The sequence below is a fragment of the Symphodus melops genome (genome assembly GCF_947650265.1).
Source record: "Symphodus melops genome assembly, chromosome: 21".
In the NCBI taxonomy this organism is placed as follows: domain Eukaryota; kingdom Metazoa; phylum Chordata; class Actinopteri; order Labriformes; family Labridae; genus Symphodus; species Symphodus melops.
Window position 1 is genome coordinate 20632595 of NC_136711.1, and position 14547 is coordinate 20647141.

At 51.2% G+C, this 14547-nt stretch overlaps 3 protein-coding genes across 5 annotated transcripts in view; 2 read left to right on the forward strand and 1 right to left on the reverse strand.

Annotated features, from left to right (window-relative positions):
* Nucleotides 1-14547, forward strand: part of LOC306842343 (transmembrane protein 100-like) — a 234037-nt gene that overhangs the window by 170394 nt on the left and 49096 nt on the right. The window lies entirely within an intron of this gene.
* The window catches only part of LOC306842335 (uncharacterized protein), a 131972-nt gene that overhangs the window by 84065 nt on the left and 33360 nt on the right, over nucleotides 1-14547 (forward strand). The gene's annotated exons all lie outside the window — the stretch shown is intronic.
* LOC306842333 (glutamate receptor ionotropic, delta-1-like) overlaps nucleotides 1-14547 on the reverse strand; it is a 79072-nt gene that overhangs the window by 13495 nt on the left and 51030 nt on the right. For all 3 annotated transcript variants that reach the window (XM_079372516.1, XM_079372515.1, XM_079372514.1), the window contains 5 exons: nucleotides 12615-12716; nucleotides 10412-10534; nucleotides 10149-10223; nucleotides 9698-10040; nucleotides 7051-7189 (listed from right to left, as the gene is read on the reverse strand). In XM_079372516.1, coding sequence (XP_079228642.1) covers nucleotides 7051-7189; nucleotides 9698-10040; nucleotides 10149-10223; nucleotides 10412-10534; nucleotides 12615-12716 — 782 coding nt within the window. The remainder of the gene's footprint in view (nucleotides 1-7050; nucleotides 7190-9697; nucleotides 10041-10148; nucleotides 10224-10411; nucleotides 10535-12614; nucleotides 12717-14547) is intronic.

Sequence of the window (14547 nt, forward strand, 5' to 3'; positions counted from 1 at the left end):
CTGCAGCTCGCACAGAAATGGAGGTCGCTATTCCAATAATTGTTTCTGAGTGCAGTCCTTCAGCCCGCGGAGCACAAACACACCAACACACGTGTGTGTGGAAGTCAGAGTCCATGTTAACCACCTCCATCAAAAACCAACAGGCAGCTCTTTAAAGAGGCCGTGATGCAGCGTGCAGCTTCCAGGTCGCTCTCTCGTCCCGACACTTCCTGCAGTGCGGTGTAAAAAGCCGTGCGACACACCAACGCTGGTTTTCACTTGATCATTACGCTCATGCTGAAACGGGAGAGTGTTTTGGGGCAGCAGTTCCATGACAACAAACACGTAAACATTTAAGGTTTGACATCAGATGGTGACGTGTTCAGGCGGCGAGGACGGACTCCGCCCCTCCGTCAGCTGAGCAGAGGAATGAGTCTCCTCTCAGGCTTGAATGCACGAGTACACTTGTGAGAATGATGCAGCTCCATCACGCTGTTGTGTTTGTCTTCTGTGTGAATGAAGAATCTTTTCCATCTAAAGACTCCCAGCAGACGCTTCATCTCTCTCTCGCTCTCCAGCTGACATTTTCATCAGTAAATCCCCGGCGCGTTACGCCATGAAGGGCGACTCATTCAGCAGGAAACGTTCAGAACAAGACTTTGCTTTTATGGACATTCAGTGAATGCTCGAGTGGAGATTTGCATATGATACGGACGTCTTTAAAGCCCCCTCAGACGGCGAGAATCATCCTCTTTTGACTGAGTACCACCCACACTGAGACGCCTGTCGTACTACAACCACACGCACACACACACGCACACACACACACACACACACGCACCCACTCGAGACAGATGAGTGGAAACACACTGCAGTACAGCTCAGACTGACGTCTCACACATTTGTTCTCTAACTGCACAGAATCAAAGGTCGAGGATCGATTACTTAAAGTCACAATCCTCAGCATCAACATTGACGAGCGCCCGTCTCAGGACACGAGTCTAATGTTTCATTTAGATTCAGATTCTTATTTTCACTCCAAAGTGTCACGTGACGCCCCGTCTTCCCCTGCCCTTTCATTCAGAGAGTCTCCGCGCTCCGGACGCTCAAGGTGAAAATCTGTCATCTTTTCAGAAAGGCACTGTTGACGTCACCGGCGCTCTTTTCCAAATGTTTGATCTTGCCTGTGCGTTTAGCCTCCTACGGTCTTGTACCCACATCTTCCTCGCTCCGTGTCTGACTGGTCGATAAACCATCTCAACTATAAACGCAGTAAAAAGTAACAAACAGCCGGTGGACGCAGAGCGAGGTCAGACCCAATCATCACACCGAGCACACGGAGCAAGCAGGAAATGTAAAGTCATGCAGCTGATTAATGCAGATTAGAAGCTACATGCTAAGCTAAGCTAACAGGACGTGACACAAAGTAACTTCCTCTTTCTGCACGTGTCGGCTCGGCTCCGCTCTGGGGGGGCAAACAGTGTCCGAGGCAATAAAAGCAAAGAGCGTGCTTAATATTCATGAGCTCGCCACATCTTTAACAACACGCACACACGCTGAGATAACTCAAAGTGACAGGAAATGGACTTCACAATAAAAGAGTGGGATAAGGTTGTGGGCACGCTGGGAGACAATGAAAGGCTGTGACGAGGTGAAAACGCTGCTCGTTAGGTTCTGTCAGTAACAGCAGGGAGGCAGACTCACACTCATGCATACAGAGACCTTTCAGGATCTGGACCTGGACCTGGATCTGGACCTGGACCTGGCTGTCCAGGCCGTCTTTGTAAATAACAATGTGTTCTTAATGACCTGCCCACTTGAATAAAGGTCAAATGAGCCAAGCAGGGTCTGGATTTGACCCCCAGAAGGTCCCCTCTCCAGTGCAGGGGGGTCAGGTGCTGCATGAAGGATATGCTTTTATTTTGGAGGGCATGTTAACGTCTCAGAGCTTACACATCGCTGACGTCTCACATGCCAATAATCTGAAGAACCGAACGCTCGGTTAGTTGAACCACTCAGTTCTTGGTCCACATGCAGCAGGAAGGAAGGCCAACCTGCTGTTACGCTTAGAGTGGGATTTTCAAAGTAAAGGTCCAATCTCCCCCTCTCTCTCTCAGCTCCTACAGTTCTTTTGCTCTGTGGCTTGAATGTAATGAAAGACGTGTTTCATCATGTCGATTCTGATTGGCCCGGTCCAAAGAAAGTCCAAATGATCCGTGAATGTTGCAGACAGCCTGGTGGGGTTTGAACTTTATACACGGTAGTTACATTTCATTTAACCATTAAAGCGCCGGTTGCCCTCTGTCAGTGCTCCTCTGTTGTGTCTGTGTTTGCTCATGGCGTGTCCGTTGGCGTGCTGACCTCCCTCTCCGGAGCGTAAATGAAGGTGTTTGAAGATGAAACGTGAGCGACGGCTGGATCAGCAGATAAAAGACGCTTCTCACTTTGATGTTCTCGCTGTCAGTGTGATGTCTGACGTGAGACGTTCAGTGAAAATAGGAAAAAATGAAATCAAACTTTTGATCTCCAGCCGGGAACATCGGCCGCGAGGCAGAAACGGCGAGGCGTTTGATGAGTCTGATTCCAGGTTAAAGCTGACATTACCAACCGGCTCCAACGTTTCATGGGAACAAAGAGCTTCAGATGTGGAGAGCTGGAGAGGTCAGAAGAGACCACATGCTGGTCAGGATGTTTGGAATGGATCCCAAATCAAACATTAGCTCCGAAAATAACCAACAACACGTCTGTGGAGGGATTTTAAGGAAAGACGATTCGAACATCATTGGTTCAACATTCTCAGGGGAGTCAAAGTACCCCCGTCTGATTGGATCCTCCTGGACTCCCTTTAGAGGTTTGTCAGGATGAGACCCCGGGGTAGAGCCACAGTTCTCTGGAGGGATTACAGATCGCCTCAGCCCCCCCCCCCCCGGAGGAGGAGCGGGAGGTCTGGGTCGACTTATTTCTCCTGCTGCCATGGCAACCTGACCTGGGATAAACGTAAGGAAATGGACAGCTGGACGGATGGGCATGGTCCAGATGTTTCTCCCTTCAGACGGCCTGAGGTTGGTTTGGAGTCTCAGTCTGACGTCTCACTTTAAGGACAGAAGACTGTCGTCCTGCAGCGTGTCTCTGTTTGAAGCTGACCCTGGATCAGCAGCTTCTCTGTGTGTGTGTGTGTGTGTGTGTGTGTGTGTGTGTGTGTGTGTGTGTGTTTGCTAACAACAGAAGCTAAGCAGTGAGCGGGCGGACGTGGATGTGACAGTCTGTTTGCACCTGAGGCCATGGAGCTGAGAGAGCGAGCGCACACAGATCTACAACAAACAAAAACAACTGAAGGCTCTCTGGATTTAACTTCAATATTCGATATGATCAAAAAGTCTCGTCCTGCAGGTCGCCTTGGAGTTCTTTGTTTCAGCTTCAAAGTGGCGAGTAAAGAGGCTGTTTGCTGACTCTCTGTCCTCCTTGTTTTTATTTGAGTTTGTAGGAGAGCGAGCCCGTCACATTTTAACAACACTGAGCGTGCTGCACACGGACTCAGCTAACACAAAGTCCACTATGAGTCTACCTGTGCACTCACCGCACCAGCACGGCCTAACAGTGTCCTCAAGACCAGGATCAGGACCAGGACCCGGACAGAGACCAAGACTAAGACCAGGACCAGAACCAGGACAGAGACCAAGACTAAGACCAGGACCAGAACCAGGACAGAGACCAAGACTAAGACCAAGACCAAGACCAGGACCAGGACAGAGACCAAGACTAAGACCAAGACTAAGACCGAGAACAAGACCAGGACCAGAACCAGGACCAGGACAGAGACCAAGACTAAGACCAAGACTAAGACCAGGACCAGGACAGAGACCAAGACTAAGACCAAGACTAAGACCGAGAACAAGACCAGGACCAGAATCAGGACAGAGACCAAGACCAAGACCAGGACCAAGACTAAGACCAGGACCAAGGCCTGGACCAAGGCCTGGTCTTCTCAGACCAAGACTAGGACCAAGAATAAGACTAAGAACAAGATCAAAACTAGGACCAAGACCAGGACCAGGGCAGGGCGAGACAGGGACAAGAACAAGGACCATGTGAATCTGGATCTGCACACTGTGTGAAAGTCTGAGCTTTGAACACAGAACTTTTCCCTCTCGTTCCAGTTTTTGCAGATTCCCTGAGAAGGAGGGCGAGGGAGGGCGAGGGAGGGCGAGGGAGAGAGAAGGAGGGTGAGGGAGGGCGAGGGAGAGAGAAGGTGGGCGAGGGAGAGAGAAGGAGGGCGAGGGAGGGCGAGGGAGAGAGAAGGTGGGCGAGGGAGAGAGAAGGAGGGCGAGGGAGAGAGAAGGTGGGCGAGGGAGAGAGAAGGTGGGCGAGGGAGAGAGAAGGTGGGCGAGGGAGGGCGAGGGAGAGAGAAGGAGGGCGAGGGAGAGAGAAGGTGGGCGAGGGAGAGAGAAGGTGGGCGAGGGAGAGAGAAGGTGGGCGAGGGAGAGAGAAGGAGGGCGAGGGAGAGAGAAGGAGGGTGAGGGAGGGCGAGGGAGAGAGAAGGTGGGCGAGGGAGAGAGAAGGAGGGCGAGGGAGAGAAAAGGAGGGCGAGGGAGAGAGAAGGTGGGCGAGGGAGAGAGAAGGAGGGCGAGGGAGGGCGAGGGAGAGAGAAGGTGGGCGAGGGAGAGAGAAGGAGGGCGAGGGAGAGAGAAGGAGGGCGAGGGAGGGCGAGGGAGAGAGAAGGTGGGCGATGGAGAGAGAAGGAGGGCGAGGGAGGGCGAGGGAGGGCGAGGCAGGGCGAGGGAGAGAGAAGGAGGGTGAGGGAGGGCGAGGGAGAGAGAAGGTGGGCGAGGGAGAGAGAAGGTGGGCGAGGGAGAGAGAAGGTGGGCGAGGGAGAGAGAAGGAGGGCGAGGGAGAGAGAAGGTGGGCGAGGGAGAGAGAAGGAGGGCGAGGGAGGGCGAGGGAGAGAGAAGGTGGGCGAGGGAGAGAGAAGGAGGGCGAGGGAGAGAGAAGGTGGGCGAGGGAGAGAGAAGGTGGGCGAGGGAGAGAGAAGGTGGGCGAGGGAGAGAGAAGGAGGGCGAGGGAGAGAGAAGGAGGGCGAGGGAGAGAGAAGGTGGGCGAGGGAGAGAGAAGGAGGGCGAGGGAGGGCGAGGGAGAGAGAAGGTGGGCGATGGAGAGAGAAGGAGGGCGAGGGAGGGCGAGGGAGAGAGAAGGAGGGCGAGGGAGAGAGAAGGAGGGCGAGGGAGAGAGAAGGAGGGCGAGGGAGAGAGAAGGAGGGCGAGGGAGGGCGAGGGAGAGAGAAGGTGGGCGAGGGAGAGAGAAGGTGGGCGAGGGAGAGAGAAGGTGGGCGAGTTGGTGGGTTAAATGTCAGAGTGGCTGAGAGACGCATTAAACACTTGGACTCTGCGTCTCTCTTTGTGGAGAAACGTTCCCGCTTGTTATTTATGTCCTCGTCCACTTCAGGGAGACGTTCTCTCTGCGTTCCTTCTCAAGTGATCAATCTTCTTTATGGTTCTCCTTCAGATTCATAATCAGACAAACGTGCGAGGAACTCCGGAGGTTTTCACCAGCAATTAGCTGCTGTGGAGAGGCGTCACTCGTGTCTCCGAGAGGAAGATCAGAGACTCGGTGCTAATGACCTGCCCACAGAGCGCCAGCCAGGCCATCCGTTTAGCTGCTAATCATAGCTGGAGAGAGAGGGAGGGCGGGCGAGCAAGTGTTTGAGAGCTGATCTCAACATGTACGTTTACACATCTTCATCTTCAAGCAGCTGCAGGACAGAATCCCAGCGGGAGGCTTTCTGAAGGCTCGTCCCTGACCGTGACGTGATGACATCACATGATGTCTGACAGCATGAATTTAATCATCTCGCACAGAAGAGCCACAAGATGGCGGCCCCTAACGTTCGGAAATGACAAAAGAGGTGACGCCAGACACGGCCTCCTGGGGGCGCTGCAGAGCTCCTCCTGTGTGTGTTTATAAAGAGGAATGATGTTTGATTGAGTCCATCAAACGAGGAGTCTGAAGAAGTCTCTAAAGTCGTGGACATCGTAAAGCTGCTGCTGCCGTCCTTCGGCCCGGCGGGGATCATAAAGACTAAATGAACTTCCCTCAGTGTGACTGATGAAGACTGAGCTGCACAGAACGAGTCCCAGGAGCGCCGTTATTTACCGCCGGATCTCCACTGATCCCAACAAAGCCCCGCCTCCTCAGCTCGTCTGTGTGTGCGTGTGTGTAACGCGTTAGTGTGTCTGATGCCTCGTCTCCGTCTGATGGATGGGAACATGGTTTTCATGCTCCCTTTGAAGCGCCCCCTAGTGGCCGGATCTGGATCACAATAACACTAACTCTAACACGCCCGGCCATCTTTCGAATGCTACTACGATGAACAGGTGTAACAGGTGGGCAGACGTGAGCGTGTGTCATACGTGAGTGAAGGCTGAGCGTGTGTCATACGTGAGTGAAGGCTGAGCGTGTGTCATACGTGAGTGAAGGCTGAGCGTGTGTCATACGTGAGTGAAGGCTGAGCGTGTGTCATACGTGAGTGAAGGCTGAGCGTGTGTCATACGTGAGTGAAGGCTGAGCGTGTGTCATACGTGAGTGAAGGCTGAGCGTGTGTCATACGTGAGTGAAGGCTGAGCGTGTGTCATACGTGAGTGAAGGCTGAGCGTGTGTCATACGTGAGTGAAGGCTGAGCGTGTGTCATACGTGAGTGAAGGCTGAGCGTGTGTCATACGTGAGTGGAGGCTGAGCGTGTGTCATACGTGAGTGAAGGCTGAGCGTGTGTCATACGTGAGTGGAGGCTGAGCGTGTGTCATACGTGAGTGGAGGCTGAGCGTGTGTCATACGTGAGTGGAGGCTGAGCGTGTGTCATACGTGAGTGGAGGCTGAGCGTGTGTCACGTGCACGCTCTTTGTGGTTGTTCAGGCGCCGCAGCAGGGACACAAACTGTGTGTGCTGTTTGTATGAAGGCTATGAAGGTGTGTGTGTTGCTCTTTGTTCATGTGTGTGTGTGTGTGTGTGTGTGTGTGTGTGTGTGTGTGTTGCTCTTTGTTCGTGTGTGTGTGTGTGTGTGTGTGTGTGTGTGTGTCTTACTTTATTGCGTGGTCCATGCGCGACACGGTCAGGTACGCTGCCAGGTTGGCCGTGTACGATGAACACACGATGAGCGTGAAGAGCCACCAGCTGCCCATGACGATCCTGAGAGCCACCGAGCCGACGACACCGTCCCCACCTGCACACACACACACACACACACACACACACACACACACACACACACACAAACAGAGGCGATTACTCAAACTCACACAGTGGATTTGGAGTGTTTTCAAAGCGCTCTCAGAGTGCGGACGTGTTAAGCGTCCTGCGTCAGATCACACAGGTGTTAATGGACACCTGCTGTGGGGATGGAACCTGTGAACTCTCAGGTACAGATTAGCTCTCAGGCTCCTGATGCGGCGTGCTTCATCACAGCGAGCAGAGCGCCTGCACGGAGACTCTAATCACAACCCGTTAGGCCTAAAAGGTTTCCCAGGCAACCTGCCAGACCATAATAGATGCAGCTGGGAGCCTCTGCTGGGAAACTGTGTGTGTGTGTGTGTGTGTGTGTGTGTGTGTGTGTCCTGTTTATGGAGACGGACAGGGTGTGCATGTTATTCTATCTTTGTGAGGACACAGCTTCAGACCTGGAGAGCGGGGACAGTTTGAAAAAAGAAGTTCAGATCTGAGGACATTTTATAATTTCATCAAGCTTTTTAATGGAGGAGGGGCTTTTTAATGGAGGAGGGGCTTTTTAATGGAGGAGGGGCTTTTTAATGGAGGAGGGGCATGTTAATGGAGGAGGGGCTTTTTAATGGAGGAGGGGCTTTTTAATGGAGGAGGGGCTTTTTAATGGAGGAGGGGCATATTAATGGAGATGGGGCTTTTTAATGGAGGAGGGGCATATTCATGGAGGAGGGGCTTTTTAATGGAGGAGGGGCATATTAATGGAGATGGGGCTTTTTAATGGAGGAGGGGCATATTCATGGAGGAGGGGCTTTTTAATGGAGGAGGGGCATATTAATGGAGATGGGGCTTTTTAATGGAGGAGGGGCATATTCATGGAGGAGGGGCATGTTAATGGAGGAGGGGCTTTTTAATGGAGGAGGGGCTTTTTAATGGAGGAGGGGCATGTTAATGGAGGAGGGGCTTTTTAATGGAGGAGGGGCTTTTTAATGGAGGAGGGGCATATTAATGGAGGAGGGGCTTTTTAATGGAGGAGGGGCATATTCATGGAGGAGGGGCTTTTTAATGGAGGAGGGGCATATTCATGGAGGAGGGGCTTTTTAATGGAGGAGGGGCATATTAATGGAGATGGGGCTTTTTAATGGAGGAGGGGCATATTAATGGAGGAGGGGCTTATCAGTCATCTGATGACAGTGACACATGTTAGTTTCTTTAATCTGTATGAAGAGAAATGAATGAAAAACTAAAGAAGAGAGCTTTTTGAGAATGTGTTTCTTTCGTGCAAAGCGGGGACATTTTGAAGCGACGTCTCACATGACGGCAGGAGCCTTCTGTTTTGTGTCCCTCTGTCTAAGGACTCATCTGAATTAGGACATTAATGTCATGACATATAAAATTCTCATTACAGATTCTTGTTGGCAGGCTCAGAATACTGTGCTGTCATGCATGAACATTTCAATGAGAGTAGTGGTTATAACACTGGCTAAACATACACAGGCTGTAGCCTAATAAAGGCCTGAATATAACCTTACACTTCACAGTCAATCTCACAGAAAGTTCAGGCTGTAATTAGACGATCACACACACACACACACACACACATACAGAAGTCTTCAGTTCATGAAGTTCAGTGTTTCAGAGATTTCTTGGAGCTCTGTAATCTAAGCCTCTCCTTCATTCATTTAAGCACTTTAAACTTTGATGCCCTTGAATCTGCTTCTGTTAAATATTTCAGACGCTACAAATCCTCCTGTGGTTATTGTCTTCTCTCTTCTGTTGCTGTGTAATCTGTGTAACAGCTCTAAATTAAAACTCCCCAAAATCAAACATAAATCCCCCTTTACAGAGAAGATAATCTTCCCTTTGCTGCGATCAGCTCTGATTGATTCCTGCCAAAATTAAATCTGAGCTGCTAAACTGTGAGAACATTTCAGAGACAGCAGCACAGTGTGTTTGTATCCAGGGAACTGTACGTCTGTTAACTCTCCATGAACACTTTTATTATTCTGAGCGGGAGTCCAAAGAGCATGCAGGAGGGCAGGACTGACCAGGAACCTCCACTTCAATCACTTCAATCAGGACACTTTCATCCCAATAACTGAACAACCTGATTGTGGTCACACCTTCTCTAAACTCTGCTCCATGTCCCTCTAACATGTCTCTGTCTACAAACCCCCCAGTGATGAGAAAAGTCCATCCTCTCCGTCTTCTGCCTGCTCAAACAGGCCGTTTGGAGATGTTCCCTTCATGACATCACAAAGGGCAGTAGCCCCTCCCCCAGGTGGGTGACACTCCCACAGCTAGGTGTTTGTTCTGCCCTCTGAGTCTGCCTTCTCACCGTAAACAATAGGACATGGAGCCAGAAAGCAGCGAGTACACCCGAGCCCTTCCAGAGAGGGGGCGTGGTCAGACACAGCTCATTTACATATTTAAAGCTACAGGCACAGAAACAGCCTGTTCTGAGCAGGGCTGAAATAGAAAGGAGGAGACCTTTAACAACCATCTTTTCGCTCACCTTGCTGTACGAACGCTCCGTAAACTATCCAGATGGCGCTGTGCAAGGTCCCTGATCCCTCGGCGCCAGAGGACTGGCCTGGTGGTGCATTCTGGGAGGAGGAGGAGCGCAGCGCCTGCAGCCGGTTAAGGAGAAAGATGAGCACTCCCACCACGGGGATGGCTGCCGCGATGCAAGCCCAAACAGCGAGGTCGAAGGGTGCAAAGAGAGAGAAGATGTTGATCTTTTCTTCCGGTTTTCGCAGCAGGATGCCAACGCTGTAGTCAAGGTAACGCTTGCTGAAGTCGACCACGTTCTCCCGCTCAGGCGTGATGGTGATGGCTGACACGGCCAGGTCGGCTCTCTGGATGAAGAAGAAACAGAGGAGCAACCAGAAGGGACAGAATACTGTAAGACTGCATGTCAGCTGCCGTAGACTTGACTGACTGCTAAAGGTAAACTCTGGTTTCACCTTGTTGATGAGATCACCGATCATGCCGTTCCACGAGCCGTTGGGTAGTTGGGATCCGTATTTACTGTCTGACACCTGAAGGGAAGATAAATAAAGCTTAGTGAGGGTCTGGTTCTCAGAAACCAAACCTTTGTTTCAGAAGCTCTACCTCCTGAGCTAATCATCCACGACTAAACCTGCCGAACGACCAGTTCACAGCCTGTTCAGCTCAAGCAGGACTGAGAGGATTCTTTCTCTCCATGTGAGATTTGAGTCTGGCTCACCTGGTAGATCTCATATTTGAAGCCCAGGATTTTGGCGAGGGCGTCCAGGACGTCGATGGAGAAACCTTTATATCTCTTCGGCTGCCCGAGGATGTTCTCTGCCACCATGACAAACGGATCCTCCTAAACGACAGAAAAAAGAGTCACTGTGTGCTTTATAAACTGCAAAGTCAACACGAAACCACAGAACAGCAAACAGAGCGAGCTACTCTGGATTCAGCTGAAAAAAAAATCAAGTGTATCAGTAGAGATTTGTACACCTGTGTCCCTTCACATGCAAAGAGACAAAGTAATGAATCAGAGACTGAAGCAGTGTGTTGGGTGTAAATGAAGCAGGCTGAGTTAAAGTAGAGAGTCACTCTGTGCACAGGTGTGTCTGTGTTTGTTGTAGCAGTTAATGTGTTGTTGCAGCTGCAGGGACGGAGTGCAGACTGGAGGTATTAGTCCTGCAGGGACGGAGTGCAGACTGGAGGTATTAGTCCTGCAGGGACGGAGTGCAGGCTGGAGGTATTAGTCCTGCAGGGACGGAGTGCAGGCTGGAGGTATTAGTCCTGCAGGGACGGAGTGCAGGCTGGAGGTATTAGTCCTGCAGGGACGGAGTGCAGACTGGAGGTATTAGTCCTGCAGGGACGGAGTGCAGGCTGGAGGTATTAGTCCTGCAGGGACGGAGTGCAGGCTGGAGGTATTAGTCCTGCAGGGACGGAGTGCAGACTGGAGGTATTAGTCCTGCAGGGACGTAGTGCAGGCTGGAGGTATTAGTCCTGCAGGGACGTAGTGCAGGCTGGAGGTATTAGTCCTGCAGGGACGGAGTGCAGACTGGAGGTATTAGTCCTGCAGGGACGGAGTGCAGGCTGGAGGTATTAGTCCTGCAGGGACGGAGTGCAGGCTGGAGGTATTAGTCCTGCAGGGACGGAGTGCAGGCTGGAGGTATTAGTCCTGCAGGGACGGAGTGCAGGCTGGAGGTATTAGTCCTGCAGGGACGGAGTGCAGACTGGAGGTATTAGTCCTGCAGGGACGGAGTGCAGGCTGGAGGTATTAGTCCTGCAGGGACGGAGTGCAGGCTGGAGGTATTAGTCCTGCAGGGACGGAGTGCAGACTGGAGGTATTAGTCCTGCAGGGACGGAGTGCAGGCTGGAGGTATTAGTCCTGCAGGGACGGAGTGCAGGCTGGAGGTATTAGTCCTGCAGGGACGGAGTGCAGGCTGGAGGTATTAGTCCTGCAGGGACGGAGTGCAGACTGGAGGTATTAGTCCTGCAGGGACGGAGTGCAGACTGGAGGTATTAGTCCTGCAGCTGCAGGGACGGAGTGCAGGCTGGAGGTATTAGTCCTGCAGGGACGGAGTGCAGACTGGAGGTATTAGTCCTGCAGGGACGGAGTGCAGGCTGGAGGTATTAGTCCTGCAGGGACGGAGTGCAGGCTGGAGGTATTAGTCCTGCAGGGACGGAGTGCAGGCTGGAGGTATTAGTCCTGCAGGGACGGAGTGCAGGCTGGAGGTATTAGTCCTGCAGGGACGGAGTGCAGGCTGGAGGTATTAGTCCTGCAGGGACGGAGTGCAGGCTGGAGGTATTAGTCCTGCAGGGACGGAGTGCAGGCTGGAGGTATTAGTCCTGCAGGGACGGAGTGCAGGCTGGAGGTATTAGTCCTGCATGGTTAGACGAGCGTCTCAGCGCCGCTGTGCCGGCACAGGAGGAAACGTGTGGATGAAGGGATCAGGGCTGAAAAATGCTCTGTGCTTAAACTAATCACAGCATCCAGAGGGGGTGCTGTGACCCCGGGGCTGGATCGATGCCCTCACACAGAAAACAGAGTTCTGTGGAGGAGGGCGAGTTAGTGAGAGCAGACAAAGCAGACGGATCATAAACAGTCATGAGCTTCTTTCTGGACTGGAGGATGTGGAAGTGATGGTTGTTTCATATCAACACTAACTGGCAGAGAGGTTCTGACCACACTTGATGATGTTATGTTATAACGTCAGGATGGTCAATGTGGCTAGCTGTTAGCTCCCTGCTCCTCCATTTCTGACGTCCATCTAACTTTCAGCTGTTTCCTGTCGTCGCCATGGTTACGACTGTTTACTTCATGAATCCGCTTGTTTCACGTGTCGCCTGCTGGATGGTCAAACGTGACCACATGGAGTCAAATATTTGTATCTTTGAATGTCGTCTGTGACTCAATAACACATCTTTTTGAAATAGTCACCTACCAGTAAAGTCACCACTTTGACCGTCACTCCCTGCATGCCGTTCTCGATGCGACTCTCCTTCAGACTGCCATTCAGTCCGTGCAGCGAGTCCCACGTGGCCAGCTGAAAACAGAAACAAGAAGAAGACAAGTCAATGACACAAGCTGGAGTTGTAATCATTTCATTTGTTTGTGTGTCAAAGGTCCTGGGAGGGAGGGCTGAACACAACACGCAGAGCTGCCGTCAATTAGGCTAATGCTTCGTGGCTCACAGGCTGCAATTTGACTGTTTATTCACTCGGCCTCGCCGGCTTTAATGTGGAGAGCTCGCTGCTGCAAATTGGACGGGGACAAAGAGACGAGACGGAGGAAAGAACAAAGAGACATGAATGCATCATGCCAACCACCCGCTCAGCACGTGTTGATCACAAAAACTAAAGTGACCTACTTCAGAAAAACTGAAAAAAACAACAGGACAAGCCTCTGGGGAAACACAGTGAGCATGATGTCTCTGTCAGAGGACACGCTGTTTCATAGGAAGACGGCTCCTAATCATCCTCTACATGTGACACAGATGTATGTAAATGAAGGATGTTAAGGAAGCATGCAGAATGACTCTGTGATGGTTCCTCCTGTTTGTACGATGAGGAGACGATCAAACTGGACAGACTGGAGCAGAACTCCGTCCCCCTGTCTAAAGTGCAGAAAAAGATTCATTCAAAGTATTTATTTCATGACAGGTTGGACAGTGTCAAGCCTGCCTGATGACATGAATGCACAAAGAGTTGATTTCCAGGTAGAATAATGACACACGCCACATGTCCAATCCTAGTTTACATGAAATGCTGTAGAGACGCTCTCCAGCTTGAGAGCTGACAGTAGAGTCAGCTGATCGGTGCAGACGTGATGGCAGAGTGCTGCTTGTTATCCTGCTGCAGCTATCACAGGCCGCATTATTCACCCGGACTTTATCTGGATGTTTTTGTCACCAGGTGTCGCCCATTAGAGAGTGTGTGTGTGTGTGTGTGTGTGTGTGTCCATTTATACCTTGTATAATTCACTGTGAAAGCAGCCGTGTGTGTGTGTGTGTGTGTGTGTGTGTGTGTGTGAGATTCAACAAAGAGCCCCTCCGTCACTGTGGAAACACAAACATTACACCTGCCTTATTTCTTTTTCTGTTTGCTGCTGATGTTTCTTTAACGTTAGCTGGAGCTGCTGTTTAGTGTCACACACACACACACACACACACACACACACACACACACACACACACACACACAGGGTTATTGATTACGTGGGATGGAGATGGTTGAATAAGTGTTTGTTTCAGAATAACTGGGTGTAATTGCTCATTATGATCGTCTAATCTGTTTACGAACGGCTCATGCATCTACGTTTAAGAAGAGACAATAAAAGTTTCACATCACAGAGAGCCAATAAAACAGTCGTTCAGACCCGGACTGATTGGAGTTGACGGTTAATGTGAGCACGCTGCCTGGATGTCTTCATTAGCATCGTTAGCTGCTTCCTGTTGTGAGGCTGACAGAGCTGTGAGCACTGAGGACGGGTCACACAATGATACAGCGCTAACATGGAAACAAATGATGATCCATGCTAACGCTGCTAATGATGATGTTTCTCTTCACACACGCCTCTGTTTGTGGAGACGCTCGAGACGGCTTCCTCAGGATGTGATGGGGAACAGGACCAAGGTGTAGACTGTTTATATTTAATATATATATTTAATGTTTGAAGACTGAGTGGCGTCCCCCGTGTGTTCCTGCAGGGGGCGCTGGAGTCCCCTGCAGGAACACACCAGGCTGTAAACATGTCTGCTGTAAAAACAGGCTGTTTGAATGGGTGTGTATGTGACTTCCTGTGCTGCTGCAGCCAGCCTCTAGTGGACACTCCAGGTACTGCAGGATGTTACACTTCAGCTTCATTTTTCATCATCG